General features: G+C 50.5%; 1 protein-coding gene across 1 annotated transcript in view; it reads left to right on the plus strand.

Annotated features, from left to right (window-relative positions):
- Nucleotides 1–22,498, plus strand: part of RUNX3 (RUNX family transcription factor 3) — a 141,947-nt gene that overhangs the window by 114,197 nt on the left and 5,252 nt on the right. Inside the window, exon 5 of the mRNA XM_044435245.1 lies at nt 4,147–4,305. Within this exon, the coding sequence (XP_044291180.1) occupies nt 4,147–4,305 (159 nt within the window). The remainder of the gene's footprint in view (nt 1–4,146; nt 4,306–22,498) is intronic.

Raw genomic sequence — 22,498 nt, forward strand, 5'->3', positions numbered from 1 at the left:
GATTATTGTTGTAAACTGCCCAGGGAGCTTTGGCTGTGAGCAATATAGAGATGTGAATAAACATGAGAATAATATTTCAGTATGAATACACTGCATTTCTGCCCCACCTTTAGAACCCAAAGCAGCTCTTCTCTCTTCTGTCCTCACAGCCATGCTGGGAGGTGGGTTAGGCAGGTTAGGCAAGAGCTGCGACTGGCCCAAAGTCTCCCACTGAGCTTCAGGGCCGAGTAAGGGCTAGAGCCGAATCTCCCAAGGCCCAGCACTCTCCAGGTCTGACACCGTGCAGGGCCTCTGTGGTCAGGGTGCCGACTGCACCCGGGGGCATCTGTCTGCTGAACTGCACTTGGCCAAGAAGCTCACCAGGCAACTGTGGCCAATCACAGACCGCTAGAGAACTGGCCCAAAGTTGGCCCTCCACCTGAAGGTGGAGATAGAGGATTGGACTTGCCCAATCCAAGTCCTCTTTCAAGATTTAAAAAGAAGAGAGCCAAGAACGGGCCTTGAACCTGACCGGTTTCTTGTGCAAATAGAATGAAGATGGGGGAAAGATGGGCGGATTGGTGCTCAGGCCTTTGCAATGGGCTGAATTCGACCAATGGAGCTTTTTGTGGCTGCTCACATGCAGAGCAGGGTCGCTGTCCCAGGCAACCGCACAGGGGCTGATGGAAAAGTTGCCCCTTTGTGGGGGCAGCCCCTTCCAGCTGGAGCAAGGGCCGCTGGGAGGCCAGGCTGACTAGCTGGTGAGCAAGGCCAGGCCCGCCACCTCACCCCAGGTGCAGCAGGTGCCAGCGGGGTGCGGATCGTATCGCTGTGTAAAATCAGGCGTAATCCGCAGAAAACATCTGAAGGACTCCGCCAAAATTCCGAGTCATGCCAGCTACATCTGATCGCTCTGCAATTCAGCACATGCCAGGCAGGCTAATGTGCTATCGGCCCCTCCCGCTGCTAATTTCCTTGTGGTTCGCAGAGTGGAGTGAGAACGAGTGTTGTGAGGTGTATCGATTCCATCTGCAGTGCAAGATCCCATCTGTGCAGAGGTGTGGGGATGCCTGACACAGCCTTGCGACTAATTAAGCAAATCTCGCTCTTGTAAGGCGGTGCCTCTGAACACCGCATGCCTCTCTGTGCAAATTGCCCCTCAAGTGGATTTCCTCCTCACAAGCCCTCAGCTCCGAAAGCAACAGGAAGCCCAAATAGCAATCCTTGTGCTGGGAAGACTTCCTCGGATCAGGTGAACTGGCTGCCCGGAGGCGAATCCGCATCTCACCGCAACCCCATTTCTGTTCCGTGCCAAGCCTACCACAAGTTAGTCGGGCTCAGTTGAAGAGAGAAAAGAGAGGCGTTCTCCAGAAGTTGAGGGAGAGCGAGGGAGAGGCCCCGGTACCTCTGCTGGCTACCTTGAGTACTCTGAGCAGGTCGATGTGTGGGCAAATATGCTCATGGGCTGTGCTGCTGAGTGGCGAGAGCAGGGCTGAATTAGCACTCTAAAGAAAGCCATCTTTAAGGCAAAGTGCTTGCTTCCTCCTCCTCTTCCTCTATCAGCATCCTCCTCAACTACAAAAAGGAGATGAGATGGAGAGAAGTGGGCATGTTCAGCCTTGAGAAGAGAAGAGCGAGAGGGACATGCTGTCCCTCCATAAGTGCCTCACAGGCTGTCACAGAGAGGAAGGTCAAGATCTCTTCTTGCTGATGCCAGAGTATAGGACACAGAATAGTCAATTCAAGTTGCGGCAACCCAGATTCAGCTTCCTCACTGTCAGAGCAATACGACAGTGGAACCCGCTGCCCAGAGAGGTGGTGGGCTTTCCCACACTGGAGACATTCAGAAAGAAACTGGGCAGCCCTCTGAGTGGGATGGTGTGGACTGGTGTCCTGCAACAGCAGCGGGATGGACTTGGTGGCCTTCATGGCTCCTTCCAACTCTACTATTCTATGATTCTATGAAAAAGCTACTTGCTTCATCACAGACGTGGTACGATCCCAGTTGGGCCTCAAGAGTCCCTCCGTCCTAGAAAGCAGCAAGTCACATGCGACAAGGCGAGGGGAGAATTTTGCTAGGAGCTGCATGGGGCAAAATGGGAGAGGTGTGGGAGTGGAAGGCAGAGATACCTTGAGTGCTGGGGGCTTTACCAGGCATCAAGAAACCGGTGCTTGTGAGCCCAAGCACAGCGAAGAACTTGGGGACATGACCAGGACAACCCTTGCCAGTCCCTTCACACAAAAGGCCCTCCAGGAGGGGGGGCAGTCCATGCTTTGCCTACAGAACGTCCTGAGTTGCTCACCTGGAGCTCACGGGAGCAGCTGCCACTCCGGCTAGGCAGCCATGGGCTCCCTGCACCGAGATTCCGACTCTGCATCATACAACAGCCTTTGTTCCCCAGAAGCCTTTTCAGCAATTTCATCTGGGGAAGGAAGGCATTTTGGCATTTTTAATTGCAAAGCTTTTATTGATTGTATCCATTGCTGGTGCTGTGACCACTGGGAGCTGCAGGTCCTTGCGGATTCACTGCAGAGAACCAGAGACGTGCTGCTGGGTCTGGTTTTGCCTTCTCCCCACCCTGCTTTAAGGGAGACGTTTCCAGCCTTCCATGTTGAGTTTTCGGCATCTCCGCATTGTGCCAAAATGCCCCCAAACTACCAGCGTGCTTTCTATTACTGCCTGCCGTATCAGATTCACATGCATCCTTCCATATGGAAAGCATTTCGTGCGTTTGATGTAGCGATACAGATCTTCTTGTTTGGAAGCAGCGTGGGTCGGGGGAGGGAAGGGACCTGACATGCTCACGTCATGGACGTCCGTGGCGTGCCAGAGGCAGACTAGTTTGAAGCGGGCGCGTGGCAGCGAAGGGAGCGAAGGCAGTCGTGCGCTGCTCTTTCTCCACGGATGCCTTTTCTTCCTCCCAAGGCGCAGCCTTCAAGGCCTGCGTGGAGCAGCCTGCAAACCGGGGACAGAAGCGGCTTGGCGAAGCGGTGCGGCAGGGAGATGCCTGGCTGTGCAGGCCACAGGGCGCTGGTCGTGCGGCACTCGGGAGAGGCTTGCAGGACCTTTCCGTGGCATCATGGCCCCACAGGGCCTCTTCTGTGCTTTCTTGCCATTGTGGTGGCCTGCCTGCCTTCCTTCCTTCCTTCTATGAGCCACAAAAGTCAGCTATTAAAATTCAAACTGCAACAAAAGCCTCCTGCAGAATCGCAGTTTTGCTGTAGTGCAGCTACACTGAGCGCCACCTTGTGCTTGAAGGAGTGCCTTCTTGCCCGTGTGCCCTCCCACCCCTTGAGCTCTGAGGGAGAGGCCCTACCCTGGGAGCCCTCCTTGAAGGAGATCAGGAGGGTGGCTACCCGGAGCAGGGCCTTCTCCGCAGTGGCGCCCCAACTTTGGAATATGTTCCCCAGAGAGGTTTGCCTGGCGCTGACGTTATATTCTTTTTGGCGTCAGGCAAAACCCTTTTTATTTTTTCCGCTATTTTAATGTTTAATTGATTTTAACTGGGGTTTTAGTATATTAATGCTCGGATGCTGTGGGATTTCTTTTATTTTACTTATTTATTGTATGCCATCCTGAGATGTTCCGCAGGGGACAGGATAGAAAAGCTTTTAATAAATAAATAAATAAATAAAATACAGAATGGTAGAGATATACAAACACTGGGGGGGGGCAGTATGCAAAGGACACATTTTCCCTCCTCAAAGACAATGGAAGAGGCGTCTGTGCATTGGCAGGTTAAACTCCTCATGTCAGGAATTTAACAAGTGCTTCTCTGGCCTTTCTTCTGTGCTAATTCACTCATTATTGTGGAAAAATAGTTTTGTTGCAATGTTACAGTTTATGCTAACCCAGCAAGGTCACTCCAGTGATCTTGTTCTATAGTTAAATGGCGATCACTTTTGACATGCCTCAGGACAGTGAAACTTGTAGCCCTCCATGAATGTGATGCCCGTACCAGATGGGCCTCTTGCATCCCACTCACCATAGGCCCTGGTACAGTCCTCCCAGTTTTGGACCTCAACTTCCAGCATTCTTGAGCACGGCCCATGTTAACAGGGATCTGCAGAAGATGAAGTTCCAAACACTCGGGGATCTACCCTGATCCCCGTCGTTCACAGGACTGCAAGGGCCAATCGATCTGACACAGAATTTCTTTCTTTCAGGGCACAGGCAGAAACTCGAAGAGCAAGCAAAATCCTTCCCTGAGCGCTATGGAGACTTGGATAGGATTCGGCACATGAGGGTCACCCCGCCAACTCCCAGCCCCAGAGGAATGAGTGCTCCTGGGCACTTTCCAACACAAGCTCAGAGCCAGATACAAGGTAAGACCTTCCATCCTTTCACAGCTGCCTGTGGCCCCACCGCTGGGTCCGGAGCTAAGCGTGGGTTTGCTTCCACACTGGATGAGCTGTAGAGCGTCGTAGGCTGGGTATAATTCTGCTGGCTGGCTTGAGTCCCCTGGAGGACTTTGCCCCAAGGCCCTGGTGTCTCTCATCACGACGGCTTCAGGCTGCCCAGTCAAGCTGAAGAGGAAATGTATCACCCGAAAGCCGATTCTGACAGCCACAACATTTTGATACGCTGATGTGTCGGTGCACATGGGGAGGAGTACCTTTTACTGCAGTGGGGAATGTGCTGGCCAGGTGAGGGGTGCACCTGCCCACCTGCTCTCCGGGAGCAGCAGCTCCGGGTCGTGTTCTCCTTCCTTCAGCAGTTGCTTCACTTTAGAGGGCACTTGGAACAGGACGGCCCTTTCAACAGAGGAGGCCTTCAGACAGAGGTGTCCTCTGGCAGCCTTTCAGTAGAGAACTGTCCTCAGTAAAGTAAGACACAAGAGGCAACAGTGCAACTTCTCACTGCCCCTACTTTACCAGGGTCAATCCTTATTTCTGGGCACCTGAAAAACCACTTTGTCTGCAGCCCCTGCCCCCTAACGGGGTCTTTGGGAGAGATTTGAGGGTGCTTCTCTGCAGCTGATGCACTTAAGTGGCTGCAGGCGCTTTCCATCCATCCCCTCGCCGCCACACCAATGCGCAACTGCCTGCCCGACCAGCAAAAGAGCACTTGAGCATTTCCAGTGAGCATCACCAGCCCCATGGAAGGTGGAGGGAGAGAACTGGCCAAGTGCAGAAGAGCCATTACTGGGTCCTGTCCCTGCAGGATCTGGGGGCAGGTGTCCAGACCCGTCCTCAACAAGCAGCGGGAGGATCCCCAGACTGGGTGGCCCCTCGCAGATCACCCCAAAAAGGGAAACGCACCACAGAGAAGATGATGCCAGTCTCCATATCAATTTGCGTGTGCTGCTATCTCTGTGTTAATGTCTGTAATGGCACTGTATGTATACATGCAAATTTAGCATAGCTAGATATGCAGCTGCGGGGCTCATCGTTCAGGTGCCAAGGGAGGGTGGCAGTGCGTTATCCGGAGCTGCAGTTGGGGGGCACAGCTCTTCAGAGGATGGCCCTCTGTTGGAGAGGGCTCCTGGCCACCCTACGCCAAATGCAGCAGAGCCTTTGACCATCTTCTGCAGCAAGCAAAATAATGTTCCGTATCAGGTTCCTGCAGGACCATTAAGGCCAGAGTTGCAAATGACCTAAATGTGCCACTGATTTGCTTTAATATTCCCCTGCTTGAAATCAGCGAAGCAGGGAAATGCCCAGTGATGGCCTTCTTGGCAAGATGTGGGAGCACAGAGGCGACATTTAATTTTCCCACCATGCCCTGGACCAAAACTCCTTGGGCCTTGCTGGAGCATTGTGGGAAAGACAAAATGGCAGTGTGTGGCAGATTGCTGGTGCTGGCAGCTAAATCCACAGATTGGGGGCGGGGGGGGCGGGGGGGCAGTCAGGGTGACATGGGAGGGCGCTTCCAGGCGGCCCTCTGCAGAATAGGACACTTGGTAGGAGAGAGGTGCTCAGGAAACTTCCTGGGCACAAGGACAATGGCATCAGGCATCACTGCTGGCCCAAGACTGTGGAGGCCAAGTTGGCTGATAGTTTCTCCCCCCAGCAGGAGGTGCACCTTGATCTAGGATTCTGCAGCAGAAGTTCCCCAGGGTGGCACAGATGGGTTTCTGGAAAGAAGCCACAATGCTTTATTGATCAGATCCATTGATTTATTGATTAGAGGTCTATAGCACCAAATAGCAAACATTCTCTGAGTGGTTCCTGACCCTAGGATGCAACACAGGGGAAACTATGCAAGTTTAAAACCACAAATAGAAATAAAAACCAGAGTAAAGCAGCAATGCAAAGAATGAGATCAATCATGGATTGGAAAACAGATTTAAAACAGAAATGGAGAGATTGAAATGCTGCGAATAGGACAGTCTTCTCTGTCACTGGAAGGAGCGCAATTTTTATTTATGTATTTATTAAAACATTTTTATGCCGCCCCATTCCCCGAAGCCTCGGGGCGGCTTACAACAATAAATTAGATCCACATAAATAAAAATTAAAATATATACATTAGAATAATAAAAAAAATGGACCCCCCTGTGTGGACAGATGTTGGCATCCCATGAGTTCCTTCAAACTCACAAGCTTAAAGGCAGAGAGAAAATTCCGAGATGAACGTTCTCATAGTAACCCATGGGCAGGACCCCCTAAGGCTCCAGGGCAACCCATTTAATGCAGCTCTTGTTGAGGGCTGGGAGGAAGAACATGCTTCCCCCTTGCACCAATTCAAGCAGCAAACCTTCAGCATCAAGACAGGAGGGGAACCCTAGGAACCCTCAGTCATTTATGGGATTGCACCAAGATAGATCCAGCTCAGGTGGCCCCTTGCATCCAGCGGAAGAGAAATCAGTGAAGCCCTGCCTTTCGTCAGGGCCAATTCGTGTGGCTTCCTTTTTAAGCAACATGCAAACTTTCCTACAACACAGGAGTTGCTCTCAGCCTCCTGAAGAGGAGCTCTGGGTAACTTGGAGGTTCCGTTTTGCTTTTTGAACGTGGGTTGATGGGTCCAAAGAAAAGCGAGCCATGCAATGTCCGTTTCAGCCACTAAGAAGTTGCCCAAAAGGCGTGCATTTCAGGAGTGCCAGGAGATGGCAGTTCAGTGATCCTAATGTTTTGCACCATAATCAGGAACGGCATTTGAAAGCAATACTTAAACTGGTGTCCGATTTCTGAAAACAATTAAAACACCCAGGGAAGACCACAAACCTGTGTGAAGTGGCATTCAGCCTTTGGCAGAACCCATCCTTCCATGCTGGCTAAGGATGATGGGAGTTGTAGTGCCACATATCGGGGGAGGGACCAGCAGGAGGAAGCCTGGATGAATGTCTTCTTCACAGAGTTTTGGCAAGGATAAAGATGAACAGCCGGTCTTTGCGTAAGCAGCCTTGAGTCCCCTGAGGAGCGATGGGTGAGAAACGAGATGAAGACAGGCTGAAAAGAGGCCACCAGGCTTCGCGCAGGAGACCTGCCACTGACAACCCTTTTCACAAACAGGTTCCCCTAAATACTGTTGGCTCAGCTTTTGATGTGAACCCACAAATGGGTTCTGAGGCAGCCTGAGAAGGACTCCTTGCCCCAGACAGCAGTTCCCAGCACTTCAGCCTAGATGCCTCATTCTTCCTTTTGCCAAAATCCCTCTCCCCTTCTTTTGCCTTGAGGGTTTAGTCTGCAAGTGAGAATCAGCAGACTGGCTCCAGGCATTAAATGACCTGTTCAGAAGAGCGGGAACCTGCCTCCTGACACTCTCCAAGGGGCTGACTTGGCTTGGCTGGCGAAGCTCCCCTGAGCAGCAGAGAGACGTCTCCCCTCCTCAGGTGACCTCGACTCACCTGCAGGAGATGCTCACCAGCCAGGCCATGAGCAAAGAATCCATAGGATTAAAACAGTGAAATTGAAATGCGATCGACTCATTTAAAATAATGGTATTTTCAAAGCAAATGCAGTTATTTTAATTAGTAAATAATGTGCTTCCATAAATAGATAACTAAAGCAATAAAGAAATGTTTCAGACCCAGGCTTGTGCAAAGTTTAAGAATTGGGGGTGGAAAAGCTCAGAACCACAGGCCTTTCTGGAGTCCTGATCCAGCTCTCTGAGATTCTACTTCTCACAGCCACCCACTGATTATAGTAGGTGCAGGGTAATGATGTCTCAAAATAAAACCACGTTCAGCTGATTTTTATATATAATTAATGAATGAGAAACATCGCCCAAATCCCAATGGTGGATGTATACTTTCATAGTACTGTCCAGATAATGTTTATTGTAAAATTCAACAAAGCAGGGCCACAAAAAAATGAGACAAACACACACATCATTCGCACACATATATTGCACATGTATCCTTTGCAATTACCGCCCTGAGACATTGGGAAGGGAGGGATATAGATGCCATAAATAAATGATACATCCAAACAATCCATGGTAGTTTCTTTAAGACAGGGCAGTGATGGCGAACCTTTTAGAGAACGAGTGCCCAAACTGTAACCCAAAACCCACTTAATTATCGCAAAGTGCCAACACTGCAATAAAACCTGAAAACTGAGGTTTTAGTTTAGAAAAAACAACTCACAGACAGTCCAAGCAAATATATATATCCTTGGCAGTGCACTGGCCAGCCATGCGGAAGCTCAGAAGAGTCGAAGCTAATGCGTCGCAGCTTGTGATGTTATTGCCAGGCGCCGCTACTCCTTTCCGAGCATGCGCATGGCCCCTATGTGCGCTGTCATCCGATGCTCGGCTGCTGGGGTGATGCTGGGGCGACTTGGCTCGCGTGCCGACAGACAGGGCTCTGAATGCCCACTGTGGCGCGCATGCCATAGGCTCACCACCAGTGTCCTAACCCTACCCGGTGCACACCCCTAACCCTAATACAGGGCTAAAGTTCCATTGAAAAGAGGGCGATTTTGAAAAAGCCTTCCTTGAGTAGCTTTTTCTGCGCAGCTCATCATTTCTGCCCATTCTAAACACATTCCAACCATCGATACCATGCCAGGACACCTCCTTTTTCTAACCCTAACCCTACCCTGGCGCACACTCCTAACCCTAATATAGGGCAAAAGTTCCATTGAAAAGAGGGCGATTTGAGCGTTGGTTCTGGGGACACCACCCTTGTTCCCCACACATTATGGCACCCTGGATTTGCTTAAGCTCCATGCAGTTCCGGGTCGCTCTTTAATGCACCGTGCCTCACCTGGGATAACTGGGAACACGACTGGGAAATGAGGTGTGCAGGCTCTGTGCCAACCAGCCCCTGATGGCCAGAGTGGGGACTAACAAGCTTCTGCCCACACATGTTCATCCAGACTGACCTTGTGTCCGCTTGGCAAGGGACAGTCCTCTTCCTGAAGGCTGCCACAGGCCGTCCTGGACTCAGAGGCATCCTCTGCTGGGAGGTGGTCCAGCCTGGCACCCGTGTCAAGATAAAGAGCCACCAGAGGGGGAGCAGGGCAGAGATGGCCAGGCGAAGTCCAAGTGCTCCTCAGAGCAGGTGCACACCCTGCAGCCACGCCCCAGAGGAGTCCCAAAAGCCAGGCAGCCGAGTTAAGCAACACGGCTCAGCAAACCAGTTCTAGCAGTTCTTTCTCCAGCGGAGGCAGGTTTTTGGTACAACGGATGGCCCTTATTTGCCCATTCGAGCTCGAAGCACACCAAAAATCTTGGCCTTGCCACGGGGACCCGTGTGCTGGGGTGGGGGCCCTCCCTCCCACACACTCGCCCACCTCCTACTGTGAGGACCGACCGTGGCTAAGCTCAGAGGGAATGGACATTCCAAGGGGGGAAGCGGATGACGCCAGCAACTCTGCTTGCATTGCCTCCCTTTGAGCTCCGGGTTCACGACACCGCCATGCCGGGGGCTTGGAAGCCTCATCCACAGCTAGCCCTGCATCAGGGGGCTGAGCGTAGGGCACGGAATAATCAGTTCAAGGTGCAAAAACCCAGATCCAGGCTGGACATCAGGAAGTGCTTCCTCACTGTCAGAGTGATACAACGGTGGAACCAGATGCCCAGAGAGGTGGGGGCCTCTCCCACACTGGAGACATTCAGAAAGAAACTGGGCAGCCCTCTGAGTGGGATGGTGTGACTTAGAGTCCTGCCACAGCAGGGGGTTGGACCCGATGGCCTTCGTGGCCCCCTCCTACTCTACTTTCTATGTTTCTGTGATTATATGATTCTAATCCAAGCGCATTTGACATGGTTGTTCCCACTTGGCATTTGCTCACAGTCTCCCCCACTAGAGTACTGGATTTTTACTTAAACGAGAGTTACTATTTTCACATTTGCATATCTGCATATAAGTCCTGTGCACCACTGCATCCACTTTGGTTCCCTTTTTTTGGTGCTCTGTTTCAAGCTTTTGGGTGACGTGTCAGTAGCCAGCCTGCACCAAAGTTCTGAGAAGCTGCTTCTCCAGCCTCCAGGAGGTCTTCCCCATGCTTAAAATAACTGTTTCTGAATGACAAAAAAACATCTGTGAAGTCAAGCAGCTGCAAAACGTTTTTCGTTCCAAAGGAAACTGTGCAAACGCAAAAGGGAAAGTGGCCGTTCTCTGTGCTGCATTTTGTCTTCCAAAGGAAGGAAGGAGCCAAGATGGCTTGCTGGGGTTCTTTCTCTCCCTTTTTTCTCTTTTTCCCCTTAGTGGGTCCGCAGTCCCTTCTGCAATCCATTAATTGGCTTGTGGGGTTTACAGGTTGTGCCACTTCACATTTCACCTCCTGTGGCTGATGGGTTGACGGAGAACTCCTCCGTTGTGGCACCCAGACTCAAGCGCGCTTCCTGGAGAGACCCGTCTCCCCGCTTCTCTGTGCACTTTTCAGAAGCTGGTGACAGAGCAAAGAATTTGGCTCAATCCACATTTTAAGCGACCCCCCCCCCCACCAAATTCACATATCCTTGCAAGCACATGCTGTTATTTTTGGAGGCACCCCTCTCCAAAATTTGCCATTCAGGCCTTGGCATGAAAGATGTGTGGAAGAATGTAAAATTCAGGGGAAATGTACACACAATGTGGGGGAGGATTCTGCCATTCAGATGCGTTTAAAAAAAGATTTTTGAAAAAGGGACGGAACAGATTGGCTATGGAATGCGTGCGAAACCGATGCAAACCAAAAATAGTTCAGAGGCCTTGCACATTGGTTGAGTTGCTCCCCCACAACTGGTGCTAGAGCTGACTGCTCTCTGTGGTTTGGCAGTATTCTTTGAGTGGGTGGGTTAAAAAAAATCATCCAGAGTGGTATAGTCTTGGGGACTGTCGGATTATCTGGAGCCCCAGCTCTGAGACCCTGCAGGCTGGAAGCTACAGGTTCGAAGGCCAAGCCCATCCCCGACCCTCGGCGGGCATGGAAAGAACTTCACCGATGGCTCCCACAGGCCTGCAAATGCACCTCGGGCAGAGAAGGTGGGGCCTGCCCGGCGGCCGGAGGGCAGGAGCCTGGGGCTTCCTTCCAACTGCCCAGATGTTCATCTGAATGGCCAGATGTGGAGTTCAGAGGCTCAGATGCTTCAAGGGCAGGGCGACAGGGCCACGCGCTTGTGAAGTGGATTCTTAATGGCCTAATCCTGCGATGCGCCCAGGACCTGGAGCAGCGCTGAGCGCCCAGGTGCCCAAGCCCAGCCTGTCCCTCGGAGACGGAGAGGGGTTCTGCCTGGCCTCCGCACACCAGACCAGACGTGAGAGGCATGGGCTGGCGGATGGCAGAGGCCGCTGGGTTTGCACGTGGACGGGGCTCTGCTGCTGCAGAAGGATCTGTGCTCGGAGAACTGCGTTTGCAAAATCCGCCCTGGATGGGAAGTGAGTGCGTTTGCGTGTGTCGGTATGAAAATAAATGGAAGACCACAGGCAGTTGAGTGAAATGCTTCAGCTTCCTCCTTCTTCAGGAGTACGGTTGGGATTTTGGAGAAACAGAAAGAGCTGAGGGACAGGCCGACAGTTTGAAACGCTCCTGGTTTCTTTCGGAATCTCAGCCGTGTCGCCGGGAAATTTGCATGGGATTTGCAGGCCTTTCTTATGGACGTTGAGCGTACACTTCTGTTTCTTTTGCTCCTTGAGCCCAGCTTTCCCCAACTGGACACCCACCAGATGTGTTGGGGCTACAGTTCCCAGCATCCCAGCTGGGGGATGCTGGGAGTTGTAATCCTCACTCATCGTGGGGGTGCACTGGGCTGGGGAAAGCTGCTTTACACAGAACAGCAGTTCAGTAGCAGGACACAAAAGTCCCAGGGGGGCGGTGGTTCTGCTGAGCAGAGCTTAAACTACCCGACCAAGCAGGCAGGTCAGAAAAGAATTGGGTGATCCCCTGGGGAGACCTCCTGCCTTGCTGAACAGAGGGCAGTCCTCGATCCGAAGGTGTCCTCTCTTTGAAGGTTGTCCTGTCTAAGGGTCTGCCTTCTGTGAGAGGAAGGAAGGGCTTCTCTTGTCAAAGGTGCCTCTGCCCAATTTGGGGGGGGGGTCTTGCTGTCTCCCCCTCCATGCTGTAGCTTGTCCCACTCAACAGGGTCACTTGGGGGCTGCCATAGGAAGGCGGAAGCTGGGCGGTTCGCTTCTGCCGGCCCAGTTGATCCGGATTGAATCTGAATCCACCCTCAGGTAGTGCTTAAAGCTAAATTTATGGTAAGGCTTGGGAGTCAAGAAGGGGCTGGTTGCAGCCTTCCCCATCATGTGGCATCTTCTACAGCTCTAGTACTCTCTCTAAATTTGCACCTCTCTGTCGAGATTAATTATGGACACATTACGTAGCTCTGCATCTCTGTCTGTCCTCGTGTTCCATGAGGCAGAGCAGAGCATCTCCTGTTACCCAGTGGGAAAAAAGTCTAAGTCAGTGGACTGAACGTGCTTTAATCAAGTTGTGTTTTACCTAAATTTGGATATATTTACATATGGGCGAAAACCATAGTTCTGAAGCAAGAAGCACGTTTTCTTCTGTGGTGGGTTGGTTTGCTTTTTTCCTCTGTGGAAAAGACTTGCAGGAGATTAAGCTGCAGTGTTAATATAAGCAATAGTGAAAGGCCTGTGGTCCCTGCATATACTCCAGTCTTCTCTGGGGGACTGGGAGACCTTCTGGGCCAAATTTGGGAAGTGTGCAGGGGCTGCAGGAGAGGAGCAGGGGAGAACAAACTTCCATTCTGCAAATAGAGTCATTTCACAGGTCAAACCAGAGCTCTAGATGCAACAACCCACAATTTTTAAAATAGCACGAATGCTTCTGAAGTGCCCAATATTTTCTGTGTATATCTTAAAAGGCAATCTCAGCCCAGTGACTCACAATCTAATAAATATGATACAAAAGGAAAAAGGACAGGGGAGGGGAGAGGAAAGCAAGCACACTCTGGCACCTACTCTACAAGTTACATAAATTCAGAAATAACATCTGACCTGGAGAGCTGGGCTTCTGTGTCTTTACATACTTCTGTACAACACGAACCTGCCTGCCTTATATGCCCCATCAATTCTCTCTAGGGAATTTGCAAGTAGCCATCCTGGATCTTTTCGTCTTAGTACTGAATCTGGGACCTGGTCCACAGAAAGCAGGTACACTACTGCTGCGTTTTGGCCCTTCCCGTTTACCTTTCTCCCAGACTGGGAGGGGAAGGAGAGGCCCTGGCAAATTTAGACTTCTTTGAGCTGTTGCTCCTTGGACCCCATTCAAGTGAAGCGAAGACCTAGATTTTCTTCACAGCCGGTATAAAAATAGAGCGACCTTTCGTTGCATTGGGTTGTTTGATCTGGAAAGGGGCGGGGAAGCTTGGGAATCCATTTGTGTGCGGCTGGCTGGCTCTCAGGTGAGGGCTCCTTTCGGAAACTCGCCCACAATCTTGCCTGAGGGAGGGGGCGAGTTGCAAGCTGGCACTCTCTTTCGGCAGTGAAAGCGGCCAGCCCCCGGGAGGCAGCGGGAGCAGCGCTCCGTGAGTCGGGATGCTGACCTCTGGTTGAACACGCGTCCCTCCGCACTTCCCAGTTCCGCGGTCCAAAGTGCTGCCATTTCCGTTGATAGATTGGGTCAGGTATTTGGAGTGTGCGGGCTCTTGGTTTGCTCTCACAATGGTTAAATTCTTACCTCTAAATGGGCTTATTCAGTTAAGGCAGCAGCTGGTGCGATTTCGAGAAGAAAATAAACATTTCCTTCAAATATTTTGATTGGCAGCACGACAAGCAAAATACTCACCCTCAGAACTGCCCCGGGCCCTCAGGAAAGAAATACAGGAGCAGTCAAAAATCTAGAAATATAAGTTGGGCTGTAGTAAATTTTTCAGAGGTGAAGCCATAAAATTCTGTGCTGGTTTCTTTTCTGTCCTGTTCGCCCCAACCGTTATTTAACTGGTGGATTCTGCTTGCAGCTTAGATGTGTTGAGGGAATCGGGGGGGGGGGGGGTGAGGGGAGAGATGGTCAGCTCCGGATGCAGATGGAGTGGAAAGGTGAGCCAGAGTAAGGGCAACAGTGTTTTGCTTCTGTTTCGTGCCCCAGGCCTTCCACGAAGCCGTGCGAGGCAGTGGTCTCAAGCCGTCGGTTTGGCCGCGTCCCCAGGCCAGCGTCCGGCTTAGCCCTGCTCGCAGGTGCTCCTGGGACTCAATGCTTCCGGCTTTGGGAGACTTTAGGAATCTCTCCAAGGCTTGGTTGGCAGTACTGCAGAATAGCCACATTCTGCTCGCTCGGAGCATCTACAGGTTCTTCTGCATTTTCCTTCCAGTTCTCCCATCTCTGTAGGAAATGGGACCTTTGGGGGAATGATGCGCAGTCACCGGGCTGAGCAGATGCACACCCCAGCACGTGTGGGCACGTCCCCCTGCGTGTGGCTGTGGGGGGAACGCCAGGCAACTTGTGCAGCCCCCTCTCTTGTGCATGCTTTTTGCCCGTGATGGTGCTCATCTGGCAAATGCTTACAGGGCCAGCACCCAGGCTGAGCATGGCTGGGCACTCGCCAAGGGCCCGAACTCCAGCGGAGAAGAGCCTCTCTTGTTCCCCGGCCTCTTGCTCTGGCCCTGCAAACAGTGCGGGCGAGAAGGAGGCGTGGGAGATGCCCGTGGGCTCTCCCACAGTCGAGCAAGCACGTGGTACCAAAGGGGAGGATGGGCAGCCAAAGCAGCTGCTGACAGTGGTGGTGAGAAGGGAGGTCTTCTGCGGAGCAGGCCCCGGAGGAAGCCTTGCCCCAAAACCCGGAGCTTGCACCGTGTCTGTGTAAAGAAAGAACGGTTTGCGGACGGACGGACGGACGGACAGGGAGAATACGCTGTCAGTTGGCTGGAGGCATCCTGGCAGTGCCCGTTTTCCCCGTGGTTCTGATGTTAGCGAGCAGTTGCTGCCTTCTTGTCTCCAGTGGTGTTCTGCTCGTAAATGTAGCACAGATTTCAAAATAGCTTGGTCACAGGGCTCTTTCACTCAAGAGGCTCTGTGTGTGTTTTTATGGGGGAGAGCGTGTGTGCGTGTGCGCACAGACGCACACACACTTCCGTTAAAACAGTGATCCTGTGCCCTTACAGTTTGTTCTGCAAAACAAAAGGATCTTTGGTTTTTGTTTAAGTATATGAAGGTTATGGTTTGGGAATGAAAAGTCCACCCCACTCTGTAATGTTGCATTTTGGGCTGTGTGCAGTAACAGGGGTGTGTATAAAGGTTGTGGGGAAAAGGGAGTAGGAGTCAATTTAGTTTTTCAGCCCTGGAATCAAACTGTCCTGGGCTGGCTCAACTTATCCTGGCATTCTGTGCAGGGACTGGTTTATGCAACCAACCTGCAGAAATGGAACTGCGGCACCAACCTAACCTACCAAGTTCATATTAAAAGATACAGAGTGTCAAAGAGAAGACACGGCTTACCCTGCTTCCTGCCATTCTAGTTTTCTGGGTGCGGAGAGCTTGTTTCCTGGGGAAGCTTTGAAAGGTGCAAGGTCCCTCTATTCTTCCCCACTTTTGCAGACAGATCTGCAGCTTTGCAGGTAGCAGATTCGCTTGCCCGACTTCATAGAGGCCAGACTTCTATCTGAAGGACTCCCCTTGGACTGTTCTCTTTGAAGGACCCTGTCCTAATCCAGTATAAAGATGAAGAACCATCAGAAGGACAAGCCAGGCCTGGAGGTTCCCAGCAGCTGTCCCAAACAGCTGCCTCAGCAAGGCATTTGTGTCGCTTGGTCTCCATCTTCCACACTATAGCAGAACTTTCCCTATTTCTACTTCGGTCATTGCAACGATCCCTGAGATCGTTACCCTTAAACTGGCACCTGCAACTTTTATGCGGCTCTCCGATTTCTTTCCTCCTTGTTTTTGGTTTTGCGTTTTCTCTCACGCGGTGATGCCTACGTGGCCACCTTGTTGGCCTGGCACAATCCAGCAAAAAGCCTTAGTATGTGACTCTGCCGATTGCATAAACTGGCAGCGGGACGCTGTGCGCTGGAGCTGCTTTTCATTGCTTGGTTAGCAAAGTATGCAGGGGAGCACGTGTGGTGCTTTCCTCCTTGCGGTGAACCTCTTCAGCATTCTCCTCCTCCTCCTCCTGACTTAATAATATGAAATGGTCCAAAATACACAGAGTGCTGCGTTACAGAAATTAAAACAGGCAGGCTTCTTGCCCACAAAATTTAATTAACAAAATTACAAAAGCTATGGAATAGGGTGAAAGCTACTCCGAGCACTACCATTATCATTATCCTCATCATTCCAAGAATAAACGCCTTTCATGTTTTGAGCAGAGTTCTTCATCAGTGGCATTCTACATCAACAGATAAAATTGCTGTTTTTCTTGCAAAAAAACCCATTCTAGGTAAGCAGACATCCTTCCTTCAGTGTAGCTGGAGGCAGCTTTGGGGGTCCAGGGGCCACGTCGCCACCACAAAATCGACACTGCTGAATGCCACTGAATTTTGGTGGCAATTCAGTGGTGAGAAAAAAGCCACTTTTTCATTTTAAAACAAGGTGCCTAACTTTCATGCAAAATCACACGCTGGGAACTCACCAAGGAATGCATCTGCATTGAAAACAGCTGTCTGCATCCATCGCACCTTGTTTAAATGCAGAAATGCAGCTTTTTGCTTGCCTTCTCTACACAGACCCAAATTCAGGAGCAGTTCAGGAGTAATTAGCAGTCTGCTGGCAACTTGGGTGCGATGAGGGGACACAGAAAGGAGCTGGCCCACTGCCTATCCTTCCTTTAATGCACATAATGGATCTCTTTTCTGTATGTATTTTTTGAGATTGTTTTGGCCACTTCCTAGGTTTTGCCAAGAAAATGTGTAGGTGGGATCTTCTGTCTGTTAGACTACAGAATTACAAGACATCCTGTAGTCTAACGTCGTGGTCTACAATCCCAGTTCCCAAGAAAGCTTAGAATGATTTTGAACTTTGCAAGTGACAGGTGCCTACCTGATCTTGCTACTTGGCACAGTTTGCTTTGCTGGACCAGACCAAAGGCCATCAACTCCAGCACCCTCTTTGCAATTGTGGCTTTTTCCAGCAGTGGCTGGAAAACATAAGAACAGGAGTCTGAGGGGGAAAGCCCGTCTTTGCATCCAGCACCTGGCCATCAGAAAATGCTGCCTGCTGTGGCAGTTCTTTAATGCCAGTGGCTATTTCGAGAGCTAGCCCTCCAAACGTCTCTGTAGCCCTAACCTGCTGTTTTGAACCCTTGGAAGATCAAGCCCCTTGCAGAAGTACTCACCTGCCTCTGACTTTTCCACATGTCATTGAAATACAACCTGGAACTGAATGGATTTAATTGGCATCGTAACCAAGATACTTAACACGGTGAAGGTGGAAATTATTTTTATTGTGGCCCAGAAGTTAAGGAAATATCAGCAAGCTGATACTAGTCCTTGCACAGGTATTTGCCCCCAAGTCCAAGCGTCAAAGAAGCTCTTTGTGAATGCTTTGCAAGGCATTGTTCTAATAGCATCACCCAAGGCAAGGTCAGCTGAGTTCTTGCTGGCATTGGGGTGCCAAGGATCACAGCTGCCCCATCACGCCCACCTGAGCATTCCCCAGACGCTACCCAGGGCTTCCACCAAGCTTGCATGTGGCTGAGAGGAGGACACGTCCAGCAGCAGAAGGACACCGGCACCCACCGCCTTCCGTGTGCTTCCCCACTGGCCCGCCTCCCTCGGCACCATGCTGGGCATCCGTGCCACCACTGCACTGGGCAGGTGCCCTTGGAGGGACTGCCCCATACATGGGCTGGGCTCGTCTGCTAAGCCCCCACTCCGCCGGTTCTTGCTATATTAATATCCTGCCTGTTCGGGACTCCAGGCAGTTCACAAAATTAACTTTCACACAATTAAAACATTCCAAAGTATACAAAAGTATACAAGCTGTTCTTCTAAGACTTTGGGAAGCAAAAATGCTAGAAAAAGGAATTTTGTCAGGCTTTGTATTTATTTGATTTATTCTTCTTGCTGGTTCTTGGACTCCTGATCTCCTGCTGGTGTCTTTGGTAGTGTGTCAGTTTTAACGGATGTTGTGTCCTTGTCTTATTTCCTCCATTTTTGTGAGCTACCATGGGGTGTGGTGTGTGTGTATGAAATATATTTATGGTGATTCCAGGTGGGGTTGTTATGCGGCTGTTCTCTGCCCCATTCATGGAATGTCACAAGGTAGGGGCGGAAAAATCACATTCCGTTATTAATAATTATTGCTATTTCAATTTTGTATCACCCCATAGCCAGATCTCTCTGGGTGGTTTGCAACATTCCTGCAGCTCCCTGTGTTTTCCCACCACTCTTTCTGAAGTGTTTAATATCACACATAATCCATTGAGGAGGAAAAGGTGGAATAGTTTTGCAGCGCCTTTTCTTTAGTGGAGCTGGGAGCCCCCCCCCCCGCCCCCCGTTTGCAAGCACTGCTCCTTCGCTTGCTTGCTTTTGCACCGTTTCTGTCCTTTTTCCTGTTAAGGGAGTGAACACAGACTAGTGGTCCGTGCCACACTAGGACCCCTAACAGAGCACCTTTTGTGTCAGGCCATCTCTGACTTGTGCCCCCCCCCCCCCATGAATGAGGTTCTTCCAGATGTCACACCCTCTCTAACCTGCCCGACTGTTGTAATGTCCAGGTTGTCGCTTCTGTTCTAGAACCGATACATTTCTGTTGGCCTTCCTCTTCTTTCCAGCCTTCCACTTTCCCTGGCATGACTGCGATAAAAATGTACCCGCTCGCTAGATGGATAGATAAATTGAATGAAAATCAACAGGCAACATATATGTCATGAGGGCTAGCCCCTTGCTTGCTTTATTTTAGGTTACTTTTTAAAGACAGCAGAAGCCATAGAGCCCCAAGACCAGTTACTTCTCTTTCCCACCTTGATTTTAAAGAAATCAGAGGTGCCTTTCTGTTTGCAGGGGGAAACGCACCGACTGGAGGCCTTTCTTTGGCATTTTACGTCGCTCCCCCCACTTTGTTTTGTTTTGTTTTGTTTTGCAAGCCGTCAGTAATTAACACATTTACACTGTTGCTTTTCTATTTAGCAGCTGGCTTGCCAAGTGCTGCAAGCTCAGACTCATAAAATTTGGCATCTCCAAAAAAACTTGGGGAGTGCATTAGAGAGGAAAAGAAAGGGGAAATGTGCCCTGAGCACTTCGCTTTTTATTTGAATTTGCTCTTTATGTAATATTATTTATTGCCACATGAAACATAATGAAGGAACGCAAGCCTTTCCTTTGCTCCGCTTCGGCTGTTCGGCAGCTAATGGCGCCTGCCTGCCATTATTCCAAGATAACCATCTCCTGTAATTCTCACAGCCAGATTCGCCCAGGAGGAGGTGGAGGTTAGGATAGGGCAAAACACAGGCAAGATCCAGCAGAAGGATGAATCAGCTCAAATGCAGGGCGGGGTTTGGACGGGGACTGCGATTGTCACGGGCAAGACGGGGAGGGGGGCGCCGGCTTCGCTTCCTGCCCAAAAAAGACACGGAGACAGAAACTCAGACTTGTACTTTGGGAAAAGAAAACCACTGTAAGAAGGAATGTGCTTCAGCAGAACCATTTCCGGAAAGGCAGCCCTGGGTTTCTCTGTTGCGGCAAAACCAACGAAGAGTGTTGTGGCACCTTAAAGACCACCACCTTTATTTGTGGATTTTGTGGCAGATTATAGTCCAGAAAACCTTCTGCCGAAATAAATGCGTCTCTCTTTAAGATGTCATAAGATGGCCTAGCTAAAGCAACTTCCTTGGAGGCTGCTGTAATGACAGAACATCCTTCAGGTGAATTGTTTTCATTGTTGCTATTAAGATAAGGAATATTTGGCCTCTGAGGAAGGTAATTGTTGAAACATGCTGGGCACACCAGTTATCCTAAGTGTTTATTCCAGAGCATGAGTCTGAGGTCTGAGTGCTCCTTTCTGCTTTAGAAGCGTTGTGTTGCATCCGGTGCTGGATTTGCCTTGGCTTGAAAGCCACCCAATTTAGACCCGTGTCATGGGGCACTTTCCCTTTCCAGCCATGCAATTTGGCTAGCTTAAACCCACTCACTTCGCTGCTATTATCAACGATGCAGGCAGAAAAAAAGCGCACTGTATTTGCATTTGATAAAGGGAGAGGAAGAGGAGGAAGACCAAACGTGCGATGGATCGATTCTATAAAGGAAGTCACAGCCTCAAATTTGCAAGCGCTGAGCAGGGCTGTCCAGGACGGGACATTCTGGGATGTCTTCATAAGTCAGGGACAACTTGATGGCATGTAACAACGTGGCTTAACAGCAGAGTAAATGCAGGTTCAAGGTTCAAGCCCTGGCAACTCCAGCTAAGCTGAGCAGGCAGCCAGGTGGCCCTGTGTCCTGCTTTACAGAGGACTGTTCATTCTCTGAAGGCAACCTCTGTTTGAAGAACTGCCCCATCCGTTTTCCATTTAAAGACAGTCAGTGTTGGAAGGTGGTTGAAGGGCCGGACTGGGGCTCAGGAGATCTGAGTTCTAGGCTCCATTTGCCATGAAGCTCACTGGGGAACATTGGACCAGGCTTGCGCCCCCCAGCCTAGCCTCCCTTAGGATAAAATGGAGAAGAGGAGAAACCTTTCAGGCTCCTGGCAAGGGGGAAAAGAGCGATAGAATTTTAACATAGCAACACTCCACGTGAACCGTTGCCCATCCAGAGGTAGCAGTAACATAGCATGCGAAACGGTCAGACACACAATCACCATCTTTCCTCTAATACTTTATTGTGCCATGGACTGTATTTCAATTTTAATTATACCCATTAGTCTAAATTTGCATCTCTACGTATAAAGAGGGAGATGCCAATTTTTATGCAACTGGCATCTTCCTGTGTCCTCTTTTGGGGCAATGCAGACATGTCCACTCTGCAGGCAAAGTGGCTTTGTCTGTGATCCTGGACTCACCTTTTTGAAAAGCCAAGTGCCTTACTCCAGTTGATTTACTTGCCAATTTGCCTATTTTCTTGCTGCATTTTTTTACTGCACACACACCCCTACCATGGGGAATATTCTAAAATAGCCCATTCAGTCAGTACAACTATTATGATCTAAATGAAATCTCTACTGAAAAAATCACACTAATATAGATAAGAAGAACACAACACATAGCTGGAAAAGGAAAAAAAAATCTTAAAGATGCTGAAACGAAGCTCAGCAACAAATTTCAGTTCCTTTTCTCCAAGAAGCTCAGCCCTGAGCTCATAAGAAAAGGGATCTGTGACTGATTGCAGTTCATTGGCATGTAAGCGAGGGTGGCCAGGTGCCAGGACAGCTCTCTATTTTGAGGCATCCTCCATTGGAAGGACTGTCCGGTTTGGGCTTAAAGATACATCATCAGGACTGTTGCCCACCTGCAGTTAGTACCTGGAGAGAAGCCTGATGAGTCAGGCATGAAGGGCAACGGGGTGCTGCCTTTTTTAAAAGGACAGTCCTCTTCCAGAGGCCCGGAGTCCAGAATCCATTTGGAAGAGGACGGCTGTGGACAAAGCCCCTTTGCATTTGAAATTCGGAGCTGGACTTGAGCCGCTGAGCTACCCCCCTGCCATCTTTTCCTTTAAACCGCCAGGGCCATTCTGGCAGCGAGCACAGAGGAAGGAAGCCTCAGGCTGAGCCAGCCTCTCTCCTCTCTTCCCAAGGAACTGCTGTGGATAGGGACATTTCCACGGTCCTTGGTATTGCTATTTTTTTCCTTTAGGCCCTCAGAAGCAACAAGGAGCAGGAATAGCCTGACCCGCAGTTAGCCAGCTTTCAGCAGTATGTTTATCAGCCCCGTCCCCCGAGTCTCTCCACACAAACAGACCACCCACACGATGGCCTCAGAAGACCTGGCGCAGACGGCAGATTTCCCTCCATGCCTGTCTGTCTGTGTGTGCATAATGCGCGCCAAAGCAGATGGAGCGGACGGACTGTCAGGGGCCGGCCTGTCTGTTTACTACACAGCCCCGGAGAACAGCTAAACAATTTTATTTCTGTGTTTATAACCATGGTGGGTGAAAGCTAGAATAGAAGCAAGTGACTCAGCACCCCCCCCCCCCCACACACACACGGTCAAGGTAGCAAAGTGCAGTGGCCAGGGGGTGGGGAACATTTTTATAAAAATATGGAAAGGGTCACCACTGCAGATCCGTCTTTGGAATATTTGCACCCCACTACTCTGTTCTGC

The sequence above is a fragment of the Varanus komodoensis genome, unplaced genomic scaffold (assembly GCF_004798865.1).
Source record: "Varanus komodoensis strain SLA01 unplaced genomic scaffold, ASM479886v1 scaffold29_1, whole genome shotgun sequence".
Classification (NCBI taxonomy): Eukaryota; Metazoa; Chordata; class Lepidosauria; order Squamata; family Varanidae; genus Varanus; species Varanus komodoensis.